At 44.0% G+C, this 15,398-nt stretch overlaps 1 protein-coding gene across 4 annotated transcripts in view; it reads right to left on the reverse strand.

The window, feature by feature from the left end:
• Window positions 1-15,398, reverse strand: part of tmem232 (transmembrane protein 232) — a 164,165-nt gene that overhangs the window by 58,185 nt on the left and 90,582 nt on the right. For all 4 annotated transcript variants that reach the window (XR_010974875.1, XM_068029810.1, XM_068029809.1 and 1 more), the window contains exons 9-10: window positions 8,338-8,464; window positions 3,088-3,304 (exon numbers count right to left, since the gene is read on the reverse strand). Coding sequence is in view for 3 of the 4 variants with exons in the window: in XM_068029810.1 (XP_067885911.1) it covers window positions 3,088-3,304; window positions 8,338-8,464 (344 nt within the window). In the remaining variant the exon portion in view is untranslated. The remainder of the gene's footprint in view (window positions 1-3,087; window positions 3,305-8,337; window positions 8,465-15,398) is intronic.

Raw genomic sequence — 15,398 nt, forward strand, 5'->3', positions numbered from 1 at the left:
CAATCACAATATACCTTCCGTTTAAGCAGTGCAGGCTAGCTTTAAGTAATGCTAGCAAGTAATGATATTATGTCTTCCGCTGATGAGTGCTCCTAATGGGCAGTGTGGTTAGTGCTCGCTCCATGCAGAAATCACGCCAATGAGCAGGAGTTGGCATGTGCCTACAATACACTGAACGGGCATGAGGTAATTGTACACCGCGATTCCCACACCCTTTTTCAGGGGCTTTCTGATTTAGCTCTCCCTGGAATTAATACATTTATTTGATGAGCTTTCAGAAATTTGGCCCTCATTTTTTTTTTTTTACAGGGAAGCAGGAAGGGTGTGGGTTGGCTGAAAATGGCTGGAGACCTCAGCAAGGGTGGAGACCTGGAGTCCTGCTGTTAAGTACATCATTATAATGTTTTGATGCATTTCTCGCCTGGCAGCCAACCAAATTAACAGCCTAATCGGTGGCTGGTGTCCTGGAGGGAAAACCAAGAGGACACAGTGAGGGACCCTTAGGGATAGCCCCTAGCAATCAGGAGGGTGACGGTTGGCCACTGCAGATGGGGGAGGGTATGTTAGATCAAACATTGTGGCATGGGTGGAAGATCGGCCATTGCAGCAGATAGGAGAGACAGAGGATATCGGGTATGAGGGTGGTTGACGTGGGAAGGCTGACAACTGGGAGGTGCAAGAGGCCACGATTGGTAGGGAGAGGCTGAAGGCTTCCTTGTGCGACTAAGGGAGCACTCCTGTTCCTCCTGACTGACAAGGAGTTTTGGAAAATGCACTTACCTTGTGGAGCTGGCAGCTCCAACCTCCCTTTCACTGCTGGTTTCCCAACCCCTGGGAAATAATCTTAATCCTCCAATCTCAGGGTGCCCAGGCATAAGTCCCAGGAAAATGGGTGTCATACTGCATAACTGAGCAGAATGGCTTAAATTCTCTGGAGCTTAGAAGAAAGGTGATCTCATTGAAACATCTAAAATTCTTAGAGGGCTTGGTAGGGTAGATACTGAGAAGCTGTTCTCCTGACTGGAGAGTCTAGTACTAGGGGTCTCAGGATAAGCAGTCAACCATTTAGGGTTGAGATGAGGAGAAATTTCTTCACTCAGAGTGTTTATGAATCTTGGGAATCCACACCAGAGGTATGTGGAGGTTCAGTTGTTGGGTATTTTCAAGACCGAGATGAACAGAATTTTAGACACTAAGAGAATCGAGGGATATGGGGATAGAGCAGGAAGATCTTATGGAATGGCAGAGCAGCCTCAAGGGGCCATATGGTTTACTCCTGCTCTTACTTCCTATGTTATGTGGAGAGGAAAGTGTTGCAGGAGGGTTGGGAATGCCAATTCCAACTCATTCCATATTTTAAGTGCAAGCCCTGGGTTGCTTGTCTGGGGAAGTCCTGAAAAGCTGAGGTAATATAAAGGAGATGGAGACTTGAAATAATGAACTGTGTCCCCTTTTCTTTTCCATTATGGCTAGGAAACTGTCATTTCCGTGTATGAAGAGAAATATCAGTGCCTGTATGTATCTTTGCAGATGTACTGAATTTTACATCTGACCTTTTCTAAAGTCCATGATACACAGCAAGATGATAAAGCATAGGGTACAGTAATGTAGTGATTACTGGACTAACAATCCAGCAGTCCAGAGTTCTATCCCACCACGCAAAGTGTAAAATTGAATTCAATAAATCTGGTATTTTGTAGTTTAGTACCAGAAAAATGATCCAAAAAGCTTCCAGATTGCTGTAAAAACCCAGTAGGTATTGACTCCTGTCCCATACTACTCGGTTGACAATCACTGTAAGGTTGAATAAAAGCAAAAAAATATATTCACTGCAGTGTTCTAGTGAACATCAACATAAGCTCGAGGAACAGCACCTCATCTTTCGACTAGGCACTCTACAGCCTTGCGGACTCAACGTTGAGTTCAACAATTTCAGAGCATGTCTGGCCTTTATAAATTTAAAAAAAAAATTAATTTCATTTTTTAATTATTCTTTTTTTTTTAACCATGTGCCTACTTTTCAGATTGTGCGTTTGGACAGAGCTGCTCATTATTCTGCCATTAACACACTATCTGGACTAATGCTTTGTTTTTCACCACAACCATTAACATGTCTTTGCCTTTGTCCCATGACATCTTTGTTATTTAATCTCTCCTGCCTTCTGCCCAATCACACACCTTACCTTTGTGGCGCAGTGGTTAGCACCGCAGCCTCACAGCTCCAGCGACCCGGGTTCAATTCTGGGTACTGCCTGTGTGGAGTTTGCAAGTTCTCCCTGTGTCTGCGTGGGTTTCCTCCGGGTGCTCCGGTTTCCTCCCACATGCCAAAGACTTGCAGGTTGATAGGTTAATTGGCCATTATAAATTGCCCTTAGTATAGGTAGGTGGTAGGGAAATATAGGGACAGGTGGGGATGTGGTAGGAATATGGGATTAGTGTAGGATAAGTATAAATGGGTGGTTGATGGTCGGCACAGACTCGGTGGGCCGAAGGGCCTGCTCAGTGCTGTATCTCTAAACTAAACTAAACTAAACTTTTGTTCTCTTCCCCACACACTCCCCCACCCCCCTCACTTGCTTAAAACCTAATTCTTTTCTCACCTTTGCCAGTTCTGATGAAAGGTCACAGACCTGAAACGTTAACTCTGCTTCTCTCTCCACAGATGCTGTCTGACCTGAATATTTCTAGCACTTTCAGTTTTTATTTCAGATTTTCAGCATCTGCAATATTTTGCTTTTATTTAAGTTTATAGCCAGAACTCGTTAGGCTGGATATTGCATTAAAAATACTGGCGAGGCTATCAGCATTCATCGTTATAATGGAGTAAATCAGACAAAAATCTCTGGAGTTCAAACATTTTGGACAGAGAATTTTATAATCAGAACAAATTGAAACAAAAAAATGAGAAAAATATGGCAACAAGTTAGATTGTGCAGACAGGAATTGCATGCAGATGTAAAGTTTTAATAAGTAGACAGATATAGAAATTTCATGTAAATACCAGTTGTTGCATGATCAATTACTCTGGTGCTTTACCACCAAATTTGGATCTTTATAATCTAATTTGCACTTTATCCTGGCACTTACCACTTCCTGGTGTTGTTGCTGGTTGGATCTGTAGAAGTTGAAGCAATCCTGGTGTATTTGTCCTATTGGGCGACTTTAATGGATTTTCACACCCAATTAGGGCAGCCTTTTGGATTTCTGAGGTGCTGCCATAGAGACAAATGTCTCCTAGTATACAGCAATAGAGATGGCTTAGTTGCAAGGGACAAACTTGCAGATCTTCTGTGCTCACATTTTCCTATAATTAAAATGAATCTCCTAGTTACATGCCGGTTTCACATTTTTAACTTAGCAATACTAACAAGAATTGTTGGTGTTCTATTGCTTTATCATAATGCTGCCAAAGAACACCAGCTCTTCCTTGTATATTTTGTGTAGTCCAAAGCTAGATGTAGAACAGAGAACTGGATAAGGAGCGCCTATTCTGCATCAGAATCTCTTCTTTCCAAAACTAAAGCAACTTGGCTGGGAAAGTGCATTCCAATCTGCAAAATTCTCTGCTGCTCCCAAGGCCCTTGACTATTTTGAATAACCTATGGGAAAGCAGTTCTTAGTCAACAACTTGCATTTATATAGTGCCTTTAATATTGTTAAAAACGTCCCAAAGAGCTTCACAGGAGCGTTATCAACAAAATTCGACACTGAACCACAAAGAAATATTAGGACAGATGATTAAAATCAGGGATGTGCAAGAAGCCAGAATGGCTGGAGGAGTGCAGAATTTACAGAGGGTTGTAGATCTGGAGGAAGTTACACAGATAGGGAGCGGCAAGGCCATAGAGGGATATGAATTTTAAAATCACGGTGTTGCCAGACCGGAAGCCAATGTAGGTTAGTGAGCACAGGTGTGATGGATGAATGGGACTTGGCATAAGTTAGGATACGGGGAAGAGAGTTTTTAAAATTTTTTCATGGGATGTGGGTGCCACTGGCTAGGCCAGCATTTATTGACCATCCCTAATTTCCCTTGAGAAAGAGGTGGTGAGCCGCCTTCTTGAACTGCTACCGTCCATGTGGTGTTGGTACGCCCACAGTGCTGTTCAGAAGGGCGTTCCAGGATTTTGACCCAGCACCAGTGAAGGAACAGTGATATAGTTCCAAGTCAAGATGGTGTGAGGCTTGGAGGGGAACTTGCAGTTGGTGCTGATCCTATGCATCTGCTGCCCTTGTCCTTCTAGGTGGTAGAGGTCGTGGGTTTGTAAGGTGCTGTTGAAGGTGTCTTGGTGAGTTGCTGTAGTGTATCTTGTAGATGGTACACACTGCTGCCACTGTGCATCGGTGGTGGAAGGAGTGAATGTTGAAGATGGTGGATGTGGTTTTAGATGAGTTCAAAGTTTAGAAGAGTGAAAGAAGAGAAGCCGGCCAGGAGAAAATTAGGATAGTCAAACCTGGATGAGGGTTTCAGCAGCAGATGAGCTGAGGCAAGGGTGGAGTCGAGCGAACGGCGGAGGTGGAAGTAAGTGATCTTGGTGATGGAGCAGCTATGTGGTTGGAAGCTCATCTCAGGGTCAAATATGAGCTAGGGAGAGTTGAAGTTGGTGCTAGGCAATGGAGTTTTTGGTGGTGACCGAAGACAATGGCTTTAGTCTTCTCAATATTTAGTTGGAGGAAATTTCAGCTCATTCCATACTGGATGTCAGCCAAACAGAGTGACAAATCAGAGACAGTGAAGGGGTCAAGCGGGATCATGCTGAGGTACAGCTGAGTGTTGTCAGTGTACACATGGAACATGATGTGTTTCCAGATGATGTTGCCAAGGGGCAGCATGTAAATGAGAAATAGGAGGAGCCAAGGATAGATCCTTGGGTAACTCCAGAGATAACAATGTAGGAGAAGGAAGAGAAGCAATTTAAGGTGATTCTCTGGTCACAACTGGATAGGTAAGGATTAAACCAGGATGAATGCACTCCCACCCAGCTGGTCAACAGAGGAGAGGCATTGGAGGAGGATGATGTAGTCAACTGTATTAAAGGCAGCAGACAGCTCAAAAACAATTAAAAGGGATAGTTTACCAGTCACCCTGGATGCCATTTGTGACATTGCAAAGGGTTATTTCAGTACTGTGGCAAGATGGAAAGATGATTGGAAGGATTCAAACATGGAGCTGCAGGAAAGATGGCATAGATTTGGGAAGAGACAACATATTCAAGGACTTTGGAGAAAAAAGGAGGTTGGAAATGGCAGTAGTTTGCAAAGCATCAACGATGTTTTTTTAGAAGAGGGGTGAAAAAAGGGATGGGGTCAGCATCTGAGGAGAGGGAACCGTTACCAATAGCAGCTAACATGGGGCCAGGAAGGGAAGTTAGGTGGTCAGCAAATCAGTGGGAATAGGGTTGAGGTAGAAGGAGATGGGTCTCTTGGACAAGATGAGCTCGGAGACGGCATGAGCAGAGACAGGAGAGAAACTAGAGGAAGATGGGAGTTCAGGACTAGGGCACGGAGGAACCTCAAGGGAAATTTGGCCTTTTAGACTACATGAAGGGAAGGAAGCAATAGAAGCAGCTGAACAGATTGTCTCAATCTTAGTGGCAAAGAAATCCATGAGTGCCTCACATTGTTGGAGGTGAGGGTGGAGGAAGTAGGGGAAAGGGGTTTATGAAGTTTGGGATAACATTAATTAGCATTTGGAATAGTGTGAGCTAATAAATGAAAGTTAATACAGTTTTGTTTAAGGCAAATCATATTTAACTAACTTGATGGAGTTCTTTGATGAAGTAACGGAGGGTTGATGAGGGTAGTCCAGTTGATGGACTTTCAAAAGGCATTTGACGAAGTACTACATAATAGATTTGTTTACAAAATAAAAATTCATGGGACTAAGATGAGAGAAAAATATGCAGCGGGGTCCCCCATGGGTCAGTATTAGGACCATTGCTTTTCTTATATAAATTTTGGGCAAAGAGGGGGAGGAATTTCTGAAATGTGTACAAGAGAACTTTATCGATCAGGGTGTTATTATCCAATGAGGAAGGAAGCAGTGTTGTATCTAATTCTGGGGAATAAAGTGGTAGCATGGATATGAAATTGGCTAAGGGCCAGAAAACAGACAGTACTGGTGCATGGTTGGTTCTCAATCTGAAGGGAAGTATACAGTGGTGTTCTCTAGGGGTCGGCATGAGGACCACTGCACTTTTTGATATATATTAATATCTTGGACTTGGGTATACAGGGCATAATTTCAAAGTTTGCACATGACACGAAACTCAGAAAGGTAGCAAACAATGAGGCAGACAGTAACACCTTAGGGAGACAATGACTGGTAAATCGGGCAGAACATGGCAGATATAATTTAATGCTAATTAAATGTGAAGTGATATATTTTGATGGAAGAATGAGGACAGACAATATGAACTAAACGGCATAATTTTAAAGAGGGTGCAGCAACAGAAAGACCGGGGGTATATGTACATAAATCTTTGAAGGTGGAAGGAGAATTGAGAAGGCTGTTAATAAGGCATATGGCATCCTTGGCTTTATTAATAGAAGAAAAGAGTACAAAAACAAGAAAGTTATGCTGAACTTTTATAAAACACTCATTAAGCATCAGCTGGAATATTACGTTCAGTTCTGGGCACCACACTTTAGGAAAGATGTCAAAGCCTTAGAGAGGGTGCAAAAGAAATTTACGAGAATGGGACAAGGGATGAACAAATACTGTTATGTGGAAAGCTTGGTAAAGCTGGGGTTGTTCTCCTTACAGCAGGGAAGGTTCAGAGGAGATTTGACAGATGTGTTCAAAATCATGAATAGTTTTGACAGAATAAACAAAGGGAAATTGTTTTCAGTGGCAGAGGTCAGTAACCAGAGGACACAGATTTAAGGTGATTGGCAAAAGAAACAGAGGTGACATGAGGAAACCTTTGTCATGCAGTTTGTTGTTAGTAACCTGTGGAAGCAGATTCAATAATAACATTCAGAAGAGACTTGAACAAATACTTGTAGGGGAAAAAAATTACAGGGCTATAGAAAAAAAGAGCAAGGAAGTGGGAACAATTCAATAGCTCTACCAAAGAACCAGCACAGGCATGATGGGCCAAATGGCTTCCTTTTGTGCTTTTTTATTCTATGATTCTACAGGACTGTTAGTAGTGGAGAAGCTGGGTTTATCGTTACATTACAGGATGATCCCAGAATATTGAGAAGTGTCGGCAGAGGAGAGTCGAACCCAGTATAATTTATGAAGTCCAGCCAGATGTGGTGAGGATTGGCTAAACCATTTATTTATTTAGAGATACAGCACTGAAACAGACCCTTCGGCCCATCGAGTCTGTGCCGACCATCAACCACCCATTTATACTAATCCTACACTAATTCCATATTCCTACCACATCCCCACCTGTCCCTATATTTCCCTACCACCTACCTATACTAGGGGCAATTTATAATGGCCAATTTGCCCATCAACCTGCAAGTCTTTGGCATGTGGGAGGAAACCGGAGCACCCGGAGGAAACCCACGCAGACACAGGGAGAACTTGCAAACTCCACACAGGCAGTACCCAGAATTGAACCAGGGTCACTGGAGCTGTGAGGCTGCGGTGCTAACCACGGTGCCACCCAGTATTTGTCCACCATAATTGTTAAAGTCTAGCTCCCTTGAACTTAATGGAGTGGAAATGAGGGCCGTACCAGACTGAACTTCCTCTAACCTGTGTTGAAATAGCATCAGCTTGCCCCTCGCTTATTGTGCATGCTGGCCCAATTCCCCTCACTTCCCTGAGATTTTTATTGCCAGCCTCGGCCCTCCATCACCTCCGCCCTTTACAAAGGGAGCCACATTCATTTTATAAAAATAAATTTTTAAAATTTATGTCTAAATCTTCAAGGGTCTATTTCTCCATCCCAGCCTGGATTGTCATGTGTCCCCACATCCACCAGTGAGCTGAGTACTACAACTAATTTGGCCACACGTACCTACACAAACCTATGTTGGATCCCTTTGAAGACCGAGGGCATGAGAACTTCTGATGTAGGGAATCCCCTCATGGCAATGGCATTAATAAGGAGGAAGTGGAGGCTCCCTCCGCCACACATCTATCCAGAAAGATTTCCATTAGTTTACCTAGATTCCAGCTGTTCTGCCGTACTCTGGCTGAAATTACATCGGGCATACACCAGAATGGCTGCCCGGTTTTCAAGCTTTTTAAATTTAACATACAGGGAAGGAGATTTTTTATAATACTTTGATCTCATGTTAAATTAAAAGAAAACTAGTTCCTAGAAGAGTGATCGGTAATATTTTGCATCACACAGCATGTAGCTTCACCTTTACCTGTTTAAAATAGTGAGGACTACAACATGATACAAGAGTCATGCCCAACTCTGTCAAAGCCTTCAAACAAGTCATGTTGATTTTGGCAGCTTCACTTAGGAGCAGCAAACCAAGCGCAGAATCAATCCTGAAGATAAAAAAAATCCAAAATATTGTCACCTATTATTTGTGTGGTTTGTCATTTACTTATTTTGTTCTTACAGCTGTAAATCTTTTCTTTCAATCAATAATATGCACTATTTTACATATTATTAATCTGTATAATGATTGTACTAATGCTCCCTACTTCGTATTCACAATTCCAGTGATACAAAGTATGTACTTTCAAATGGCCTATCCTGGAGGCATAAATTTAAGATAATAATAAATTTAACCTGTTCCAGTGCAGCTACAACACTGGCACCTACCCGGCAATGTGGAAAATTGCCCAGGTATGCCCTGTACACAAAAAGCAGGACAAAGCTGATCTGGCCAATTAACACCCTATCAGTCTACTCCTGATCATCAGCAAAGTGATTGAAGGGGTCGTTGGCAATGCTATCAAGTGGCACTTGCTCAGCAATATCCTGCTCATTGATGCTCAGTTTGGGTTCTGCCAGGGCCACTCAGCTCCTGACCTCATTACAGCCTTGGTCCAAACATGGAATAAAGAGCTGAACTCCAGAGGTGAGATAAGGTGAGAGTGACTGTCCTAGACAGCAAGGCAGCATTTGACCGAGTATAACATCAAGGAGCCCTAGCAAAACTGGAGTCAATGGGAGTCGGGGGAAAACTTTCCACTGGTTAGAGTCATACCTAGCACAAAGGAAGATGGTTGTAGTTGTTGGAGGTCAATCAGTCCCAGGACATCACTGCAAGAGTTCCTCAGGGTAGTGTCCTAGGCCCAACCATCTCCAGCTGCTTCATCAATGACCTTCCCTCCATCCTAAGGTTGGAAGCGGGGATTGTCGCTGATGATTGCACAATGTTCAGCATCATTCACAACTCTTCAGATACTGAAGCAACCCATGTACATATGCCACAAGACCTGGACAACATCCAAGCTTGGGCTGATAAGTGGCAAGTGGCATTCGCTCCACACAAGCGCCAGGCAATGACCATCTCCAACAAGAGAGAATCTAACCATCTCCCCTTGACGCTTAATGGCATTACCATAGCTGAATTCCCCACTATCAACATTCCGGTGGTCACCATTGACCAGAAACTGAACTGGACCAGCCACATAAATGCTGTGTCTACAAGAGCAGGTCAATTGGGAATTCTACGGCAACTAACTCACCTCCTGTCTCCCCAGTGCCTGTCCACCATTTACAAGTCATAAGTCAGGAGTGTGATGGAATACTCTCCACTTGCCTGAATGGGTGCAGCTCCAACAACACTCAAGAAGCTTGACACCATCCCGGGTAAAGCAGCCCGATTCAATGGCACCCCATCCACCATCTTCAACATTCACTCCCTCCACCACCAACAAACAATGGCAGCAGTATGTACCATCTACAGGATGCACTGCAACAACTCGCAAAGGCTCCTTCCAAACCCGCAACCGCTACCATCTAGAAGGACAAGGGCAGCAGATGCATGGGAACACCACCACCTGCAAGTTCCCCTCCAAGCCACACACCACCCTGACTTGGAATTATATCGCCATTCCTTCAGTGTTGCTGGGTCAAAATCCTGGAACATCCTTCCTAACAGCACTGTCGGACTACCTACACCCCAAGGACAGCAGTGGTTCAAGAAGGCAGCTCACCACCACCTTCTCAAGGGCAATTCGGGATGGCCAATAAATGCTGGCATAGCCAGCGACACCCATATCCCATGAATGAATAAAAAAAATATACATTGAAGCCCATGGTATAAAGGGCAGTGACAGGATGGATACAAAATTAGCTAAGGGACAGAAAGCAGAAAACAATAAGGCACTTTTTTTTTTAGACTGGAGGGAAGTATACAGTGGTGCTCCCCAGGCATTCATATTGGGATTATTCTTTTTGATATACATTAATGAACTGGACTTGGGTATAGAGGGCATAATCTCAAAGTTTGCACATGAAACTCAGAAATGCAGTAAGCAGTGAGGAGGATAGTAGCAAACTTCATAAGACATAGACAGACTGGTGAAATAGGCAGGAATATTGTGGATGCAATTTAACACAGAGAAATGTGCAGTGCTACATTTTGGAAGGAGAATGAGGCGGCAAAATGGACTAAATGGCATAATTTTAAAGACGGTGCAAGAACAGAGAGCCCTAGGGATTTACCTACAAAAATTTGAAGGTGGCAGAACAAGTTGATAAGGTGGTTAAAAAGGCAAATGGAATCTTGTCTTTATAAATAGGGACATATGCTCAAAGTTTAGTTGTGTAGCACCTGTACCTTTGGCGCTATATGTACCATTTTGATTCCAAAATGGTGTCCACAGTGCACAAACGTTCTTCTGGTGTAAAGTGTTTGGTGGTTTTCTACTGCTATTTAAAGTTGCTGAGATCTACAGGGAGTGGTTTGGCACAAGCCAATTTTTATAAAAGTTGGTGAGAGAACACTTTCATGTTGAAGTGCCCTCTCAGTTACTTACCATTTACTACAGCCAGCTGCTCCTCTCAAGCTGCAAGGCCTCTGATTAGCCCTCCAACTTTGAAAGCCCACCTGCTGCCCTTAATTGGACAGGGAGCCTGTCTTCTTGCTAATTAAGGGGATGTTGCCCCAGTAAAAATCCCTGGTCAGTGATTGTTGCTCCCCCCCCACCACCCCCCACCCCCCCCCGCACCCCCCACCCCCCCCGCCGCGAGGATCCGTTTGGGGCCTCCAAGAAAATTCAGCCTTTGTGTCCTCCTCACAAATTCTTTCCCACCTACCTTTGTATTGTCAGCCAATTTGGCTACAACACACTTGGTCCCATTTTCCAAGTCATTAATATAGACTGCAAATAGTTGAGGCCCCAGCACTGATCCCTGTGGCACTCCACTAGGTTACAGTTTATCAACCTGAAAATGATCCATTTATCCAGACTCTCTGTTTCCCATTAGTTAGCCAATCCTCTATCTATGCTAAAATATTACAACCAACTCCATGATCTCTTATCTTGTCCTGTAACCTTTTTATGTGGCATCTTATCAAATGCCTTTTGAAAATCCAACTACATCTACTGGTTCCCCTTTAGCTACTCTTCCTGTTACATCCTCAAAGAATTCGTAATAAATTTGTCAAATATGATTTCCCTTTCATAAAAGCATGTTGACTCTGCTTAATTGTATAATGATTTTCTAAATGTTCTGCTACGACTTTCTTAATAATGTATGCCAGCATTTTCCAAACAACAGATGTTAGGCTAAGTGCCCTAAAATTTCCCACTTTCTGTCTACCTCCTTTCTTGAATGGGGCATTATATTTGTGGTTTTCCAATCCACTGGGTCTTTTCCAGAATCTAGGGAATTTTGGAAGATTACAACCAATGCATCCAGTATCTCCGCAGCTACTTCTTTTAAGACACTAAGAGCAGAATTTTCCCTGTGGGCTTCTGAACCCTGCTGTCAGGCTCAAATGGGGGTCAGAGGCCCACACTGTGTGGAAAACAGTCACTCAACATGATTTCCTCAGAGCAGTCAATTAATGGCCAGAGGTTGGGCTTGTTGTCCAATTAAGGATGTCAGGCAGGCTGTCAAAGCTGGTGGGCCAATCAGAGGCCTTTTAGCTCAAAAGCAGCAGGTTACTAAGGCAGGTAAGGAAGGGAGAGGGTGCTTCAAAATGGAGGGGCCTACTTTCCAACTTTTTAAAATTTAAAATATAAAAATGGCTTTGCGGCCAGGTCACCAGTATTGGGGGGTGGGGTGGCTGGGAAGAGAAACCCTTCACAGGGCATTCTGTGGCTGTTGCTGCACCCAGGAAAGGAAGGAGGGTCTCTAAGCTTGCCTGGAGTGTTGGCTCCATGGTCTGTCGCAAGGAGGCCACCTCCATTTTGAAGTGCCCTCTCCCTTAACTACCCGCCTTGGCAACCTGCTGCTGCTTTCGAGCTAGAAGGCCTCTGATTGGTTCATTACATTGCAGGCAGCATGCTGAATTGGTTCAAAAGCAGAGCACACAGAATCATAGAATCATACGGAACACAGGGAGGCCATTCAGCCAATCATACCCACCTCAGCACTTTGAAAGAACTGTCGAATTGGTCCCACTCCTCTGATCTTTCCCAAAAGCCCTGAAAATGTTTCCTTTTTACATATATTGTTATATCAATGTGTTTTGCTGAATGATAATTTTCTTGAATCCACTGACTGGAGATCTGAGTTTATATATTTTTAAAAGACAAGCTACCAGCAAAGTCATCATTTCAGCTTAAGATGATCACCTAGTTTGCTACATTGTATCCTACATTGCAAAAGACTGTGAGGAGAGAGGTGAAATGCCTGCTCAGTCCCCAGCAAGAACCAAGGCCCAGGAAGTTTAAAGGAACTACCTGTTCTCTCAGCAAGCAGAGAAATACTGCTAACTGCTATGTTTGAATGACTGAGTGACTGTCATGTGACAAGCCCCTCCCCATCTGTTGTTTTAAGATGGTGTTTTTCCCTGCAGCAGAGGAGAAGCAATTGGACTCTGATATGAGCATACCCTAAGTGAGGGTTCCTCTCTCTCTCTGTCTCCATTCCAGCTTGAAAGCTTTCAACTCCTGCCTGTTAACTTTGCATAATCCGGCTACAATCAGAAACCCCACTGGAGGAAATCATCCACATCCCTATCTCCAAGAGACTCACCGAACCAATCATCTACCACTTCAAACTGAATGCCTCAGGACAAATGAACTCAGCTAGGCACCAGCTGAATCACTGAACCACTGAACCAGAGGGGTACCAATATCCTGGGGGTGGGGGGGGGGGGGGGGGGAGAGATTTGCTAGTGCTCTTCGGGGGGGTTTAAACTAATTCAGCAGGGGGATGGGAACCTAAATTGTAGTTCCAGTGTACAGGATGTTGAGAGTAGTGAGGTCAGGGATAAGGTTACAAGGACGCGAGGGCACTGGCAAGCAAGAACTTGGTTTAAAGTGTGTCTACTTCAACGCCAGGAGCATCCGGAATAAGGTGGGTGAGCTTGCAGCATGGGTTGGTACCTGGGATCTCGATGTTGTGGCCATTTCGGAGACATGGGTAGAGCAGGGATAGGAATGGATGTTGCAGGTTCCGGGATTTAGATGTTTCAGTAAGAACAGAGAAGATGGTAAAAGAGGGGGGGGTGTGGCATTGTTAATCAATGAGAGTATTACGGCGGCAGAAAGGACGTTTGAGGACTCGTCTACTGAGGTAGTATGGGCCGAGGTTAGAAACAGGAGAGGAGAGGTCACCCTGTTGGGAGTTTTCTATAGACCTCTGAATAGTTCCAGGGATGTAGAGGAAAGGATAGCGAAGATGATTCTCGACAGGGGCGAGAGTAACAGGGTAGTTGTTATGGGGGACTTTAACTTTCCAAATATTGACTGGAAATACTATAGTTCGAGTACTTTAGATGGGTCAGTTTTTGTCCAGTGTGTGCAGGAGGGTTTTCTGACACAGTATGTAGACAGGCCAACCAGGGGCGATGCCACATTGGATTTGGTACTGGGTAATGAACCCGGCCAGGTGTTCGATTTAGATGTAGGTGAGCACTTTGGTGATAGTGATCACAATTCGGTTAGGTTTACCTTAGCGATGGGCAGGGACAGGTATATACCGTAGGGCAAGAATTATAGCTGGGGGAAAGGAAATTATGATGCGATTAGGCAAGATTTAGGATGCGTAGGATGGGGAAGGAAACTGCAGGGGATGGGCACAATCGAAATGTGGAGATTATTCAAGGAGCAGCTACTGCGTGTCCTTGATAAGTATGTACCTGTCAGGCAGGGAGGAAGTTGTCGAGCGAGGGAGCCGTGGTTTACTAAAGAAGTTGAAGCGCTTGTCAAGAGGAAGAAGAAGGCTTATGTTAGGATGAGACGTGAAGGCTCAGTTAGGGTGCTTGAGAGTTACAAGCTAGCCAGGAATGATCTAAAGGGAGAGCTAAGCAGAGCGAGGAGAGGACACGAGAAGTCATTGGCGGATGGGATCAAGGAAAACCCTAAGGCTTTCTATAGGTATATCAGGAATAAAAGAATGACTAGAGATAGATTAGGGCCAATCAAGGATAGTAGTGGGAAGTTGTGTGTGGAATCAGAGGAGATAGGGGAAGCGTTAAATGAATATTTTTCGTCAGTATTTACAGTAGAGAAAGAAAATTTGTCGAGGAGAATACTGAGATACAGACTACTAGGCTAGATGGGATTGAGGTTCACAAGGAGGAGGTGTTAGCAATTTTGGAAAGTGTGAAAATAGATAAGTCCCCTGGGCCAGATGGGATTTATCCTAGGATTCTCTGGGAAGCCAGGGAGGAGATTGCAGAGCCTTTGTCCTTGATCTTTATGTCGTCATTGTCGACAGGAATAGTGCCGGAAGACTGGAGGATAGCAAATGTTGTCCCCTTGTTCAAGAAGGGGAGTAGAGACAGCCCTGGTAATTATAGACCTGTGAGCCTTACTTCGGTTGTGGGTCAAATGTTGGAAAAGATTATAAGAGATAGGATTTATAATCATCTTGAAAAGAATAAGTTCATTAGAGATAGTCAGCACGGTTTTGTGAAGGGTAGGTCGTGCCTCACAAACCTTATTGAGTTTTTTGACAAGGTGACCAAACAGGTGGATGAGGGTAAAGCCGTGGATGTGGTGTATATGGATTTCAGTAAGGCGTTTGATAAGGTTCCCCACGGTAGGCTATTGCAGGAAATACGGAAGTATGGGATTGAAGGTGATTTAGTGCTTTGGATCAGAAATTGGCTAGCTGAAAGAAGACAGAGGGTGGTGGTTGATGGCAAATGTTCATCCTGGAGTTTAGTTACTAGTGGTGTACCGCAAGGATCTGTTTTGGGGCCACTGCTGTTTGTCATTTTTATAAATGACCTGGATGAGGGTGTAGAAGGGTGGGTTAGTAAATTTGCGGATGACACGAAGGTCGGTGGAGTTGTGGATAGTGCCGAAGGATGTTGTAGGTTACAGAGGGACATAGACAGGC

The sequence above is a fragment of the Heterodontus francisci genome, chromosome 4 (assembly GCF_036365525.1).
Source record: "Heterodontus francisci isolate sHetFra1 chromosome 4, sHetFra1.hap1, whole genome shotgun sequence".
NCBI classification, from domain to species: domain Eukaryota; kingdom Metazoa; phylum Chordata; class Chondrichthyes; order Heterodontiformes; family Heterodontidae; genus Heterodontus; species Heterodontus francisci.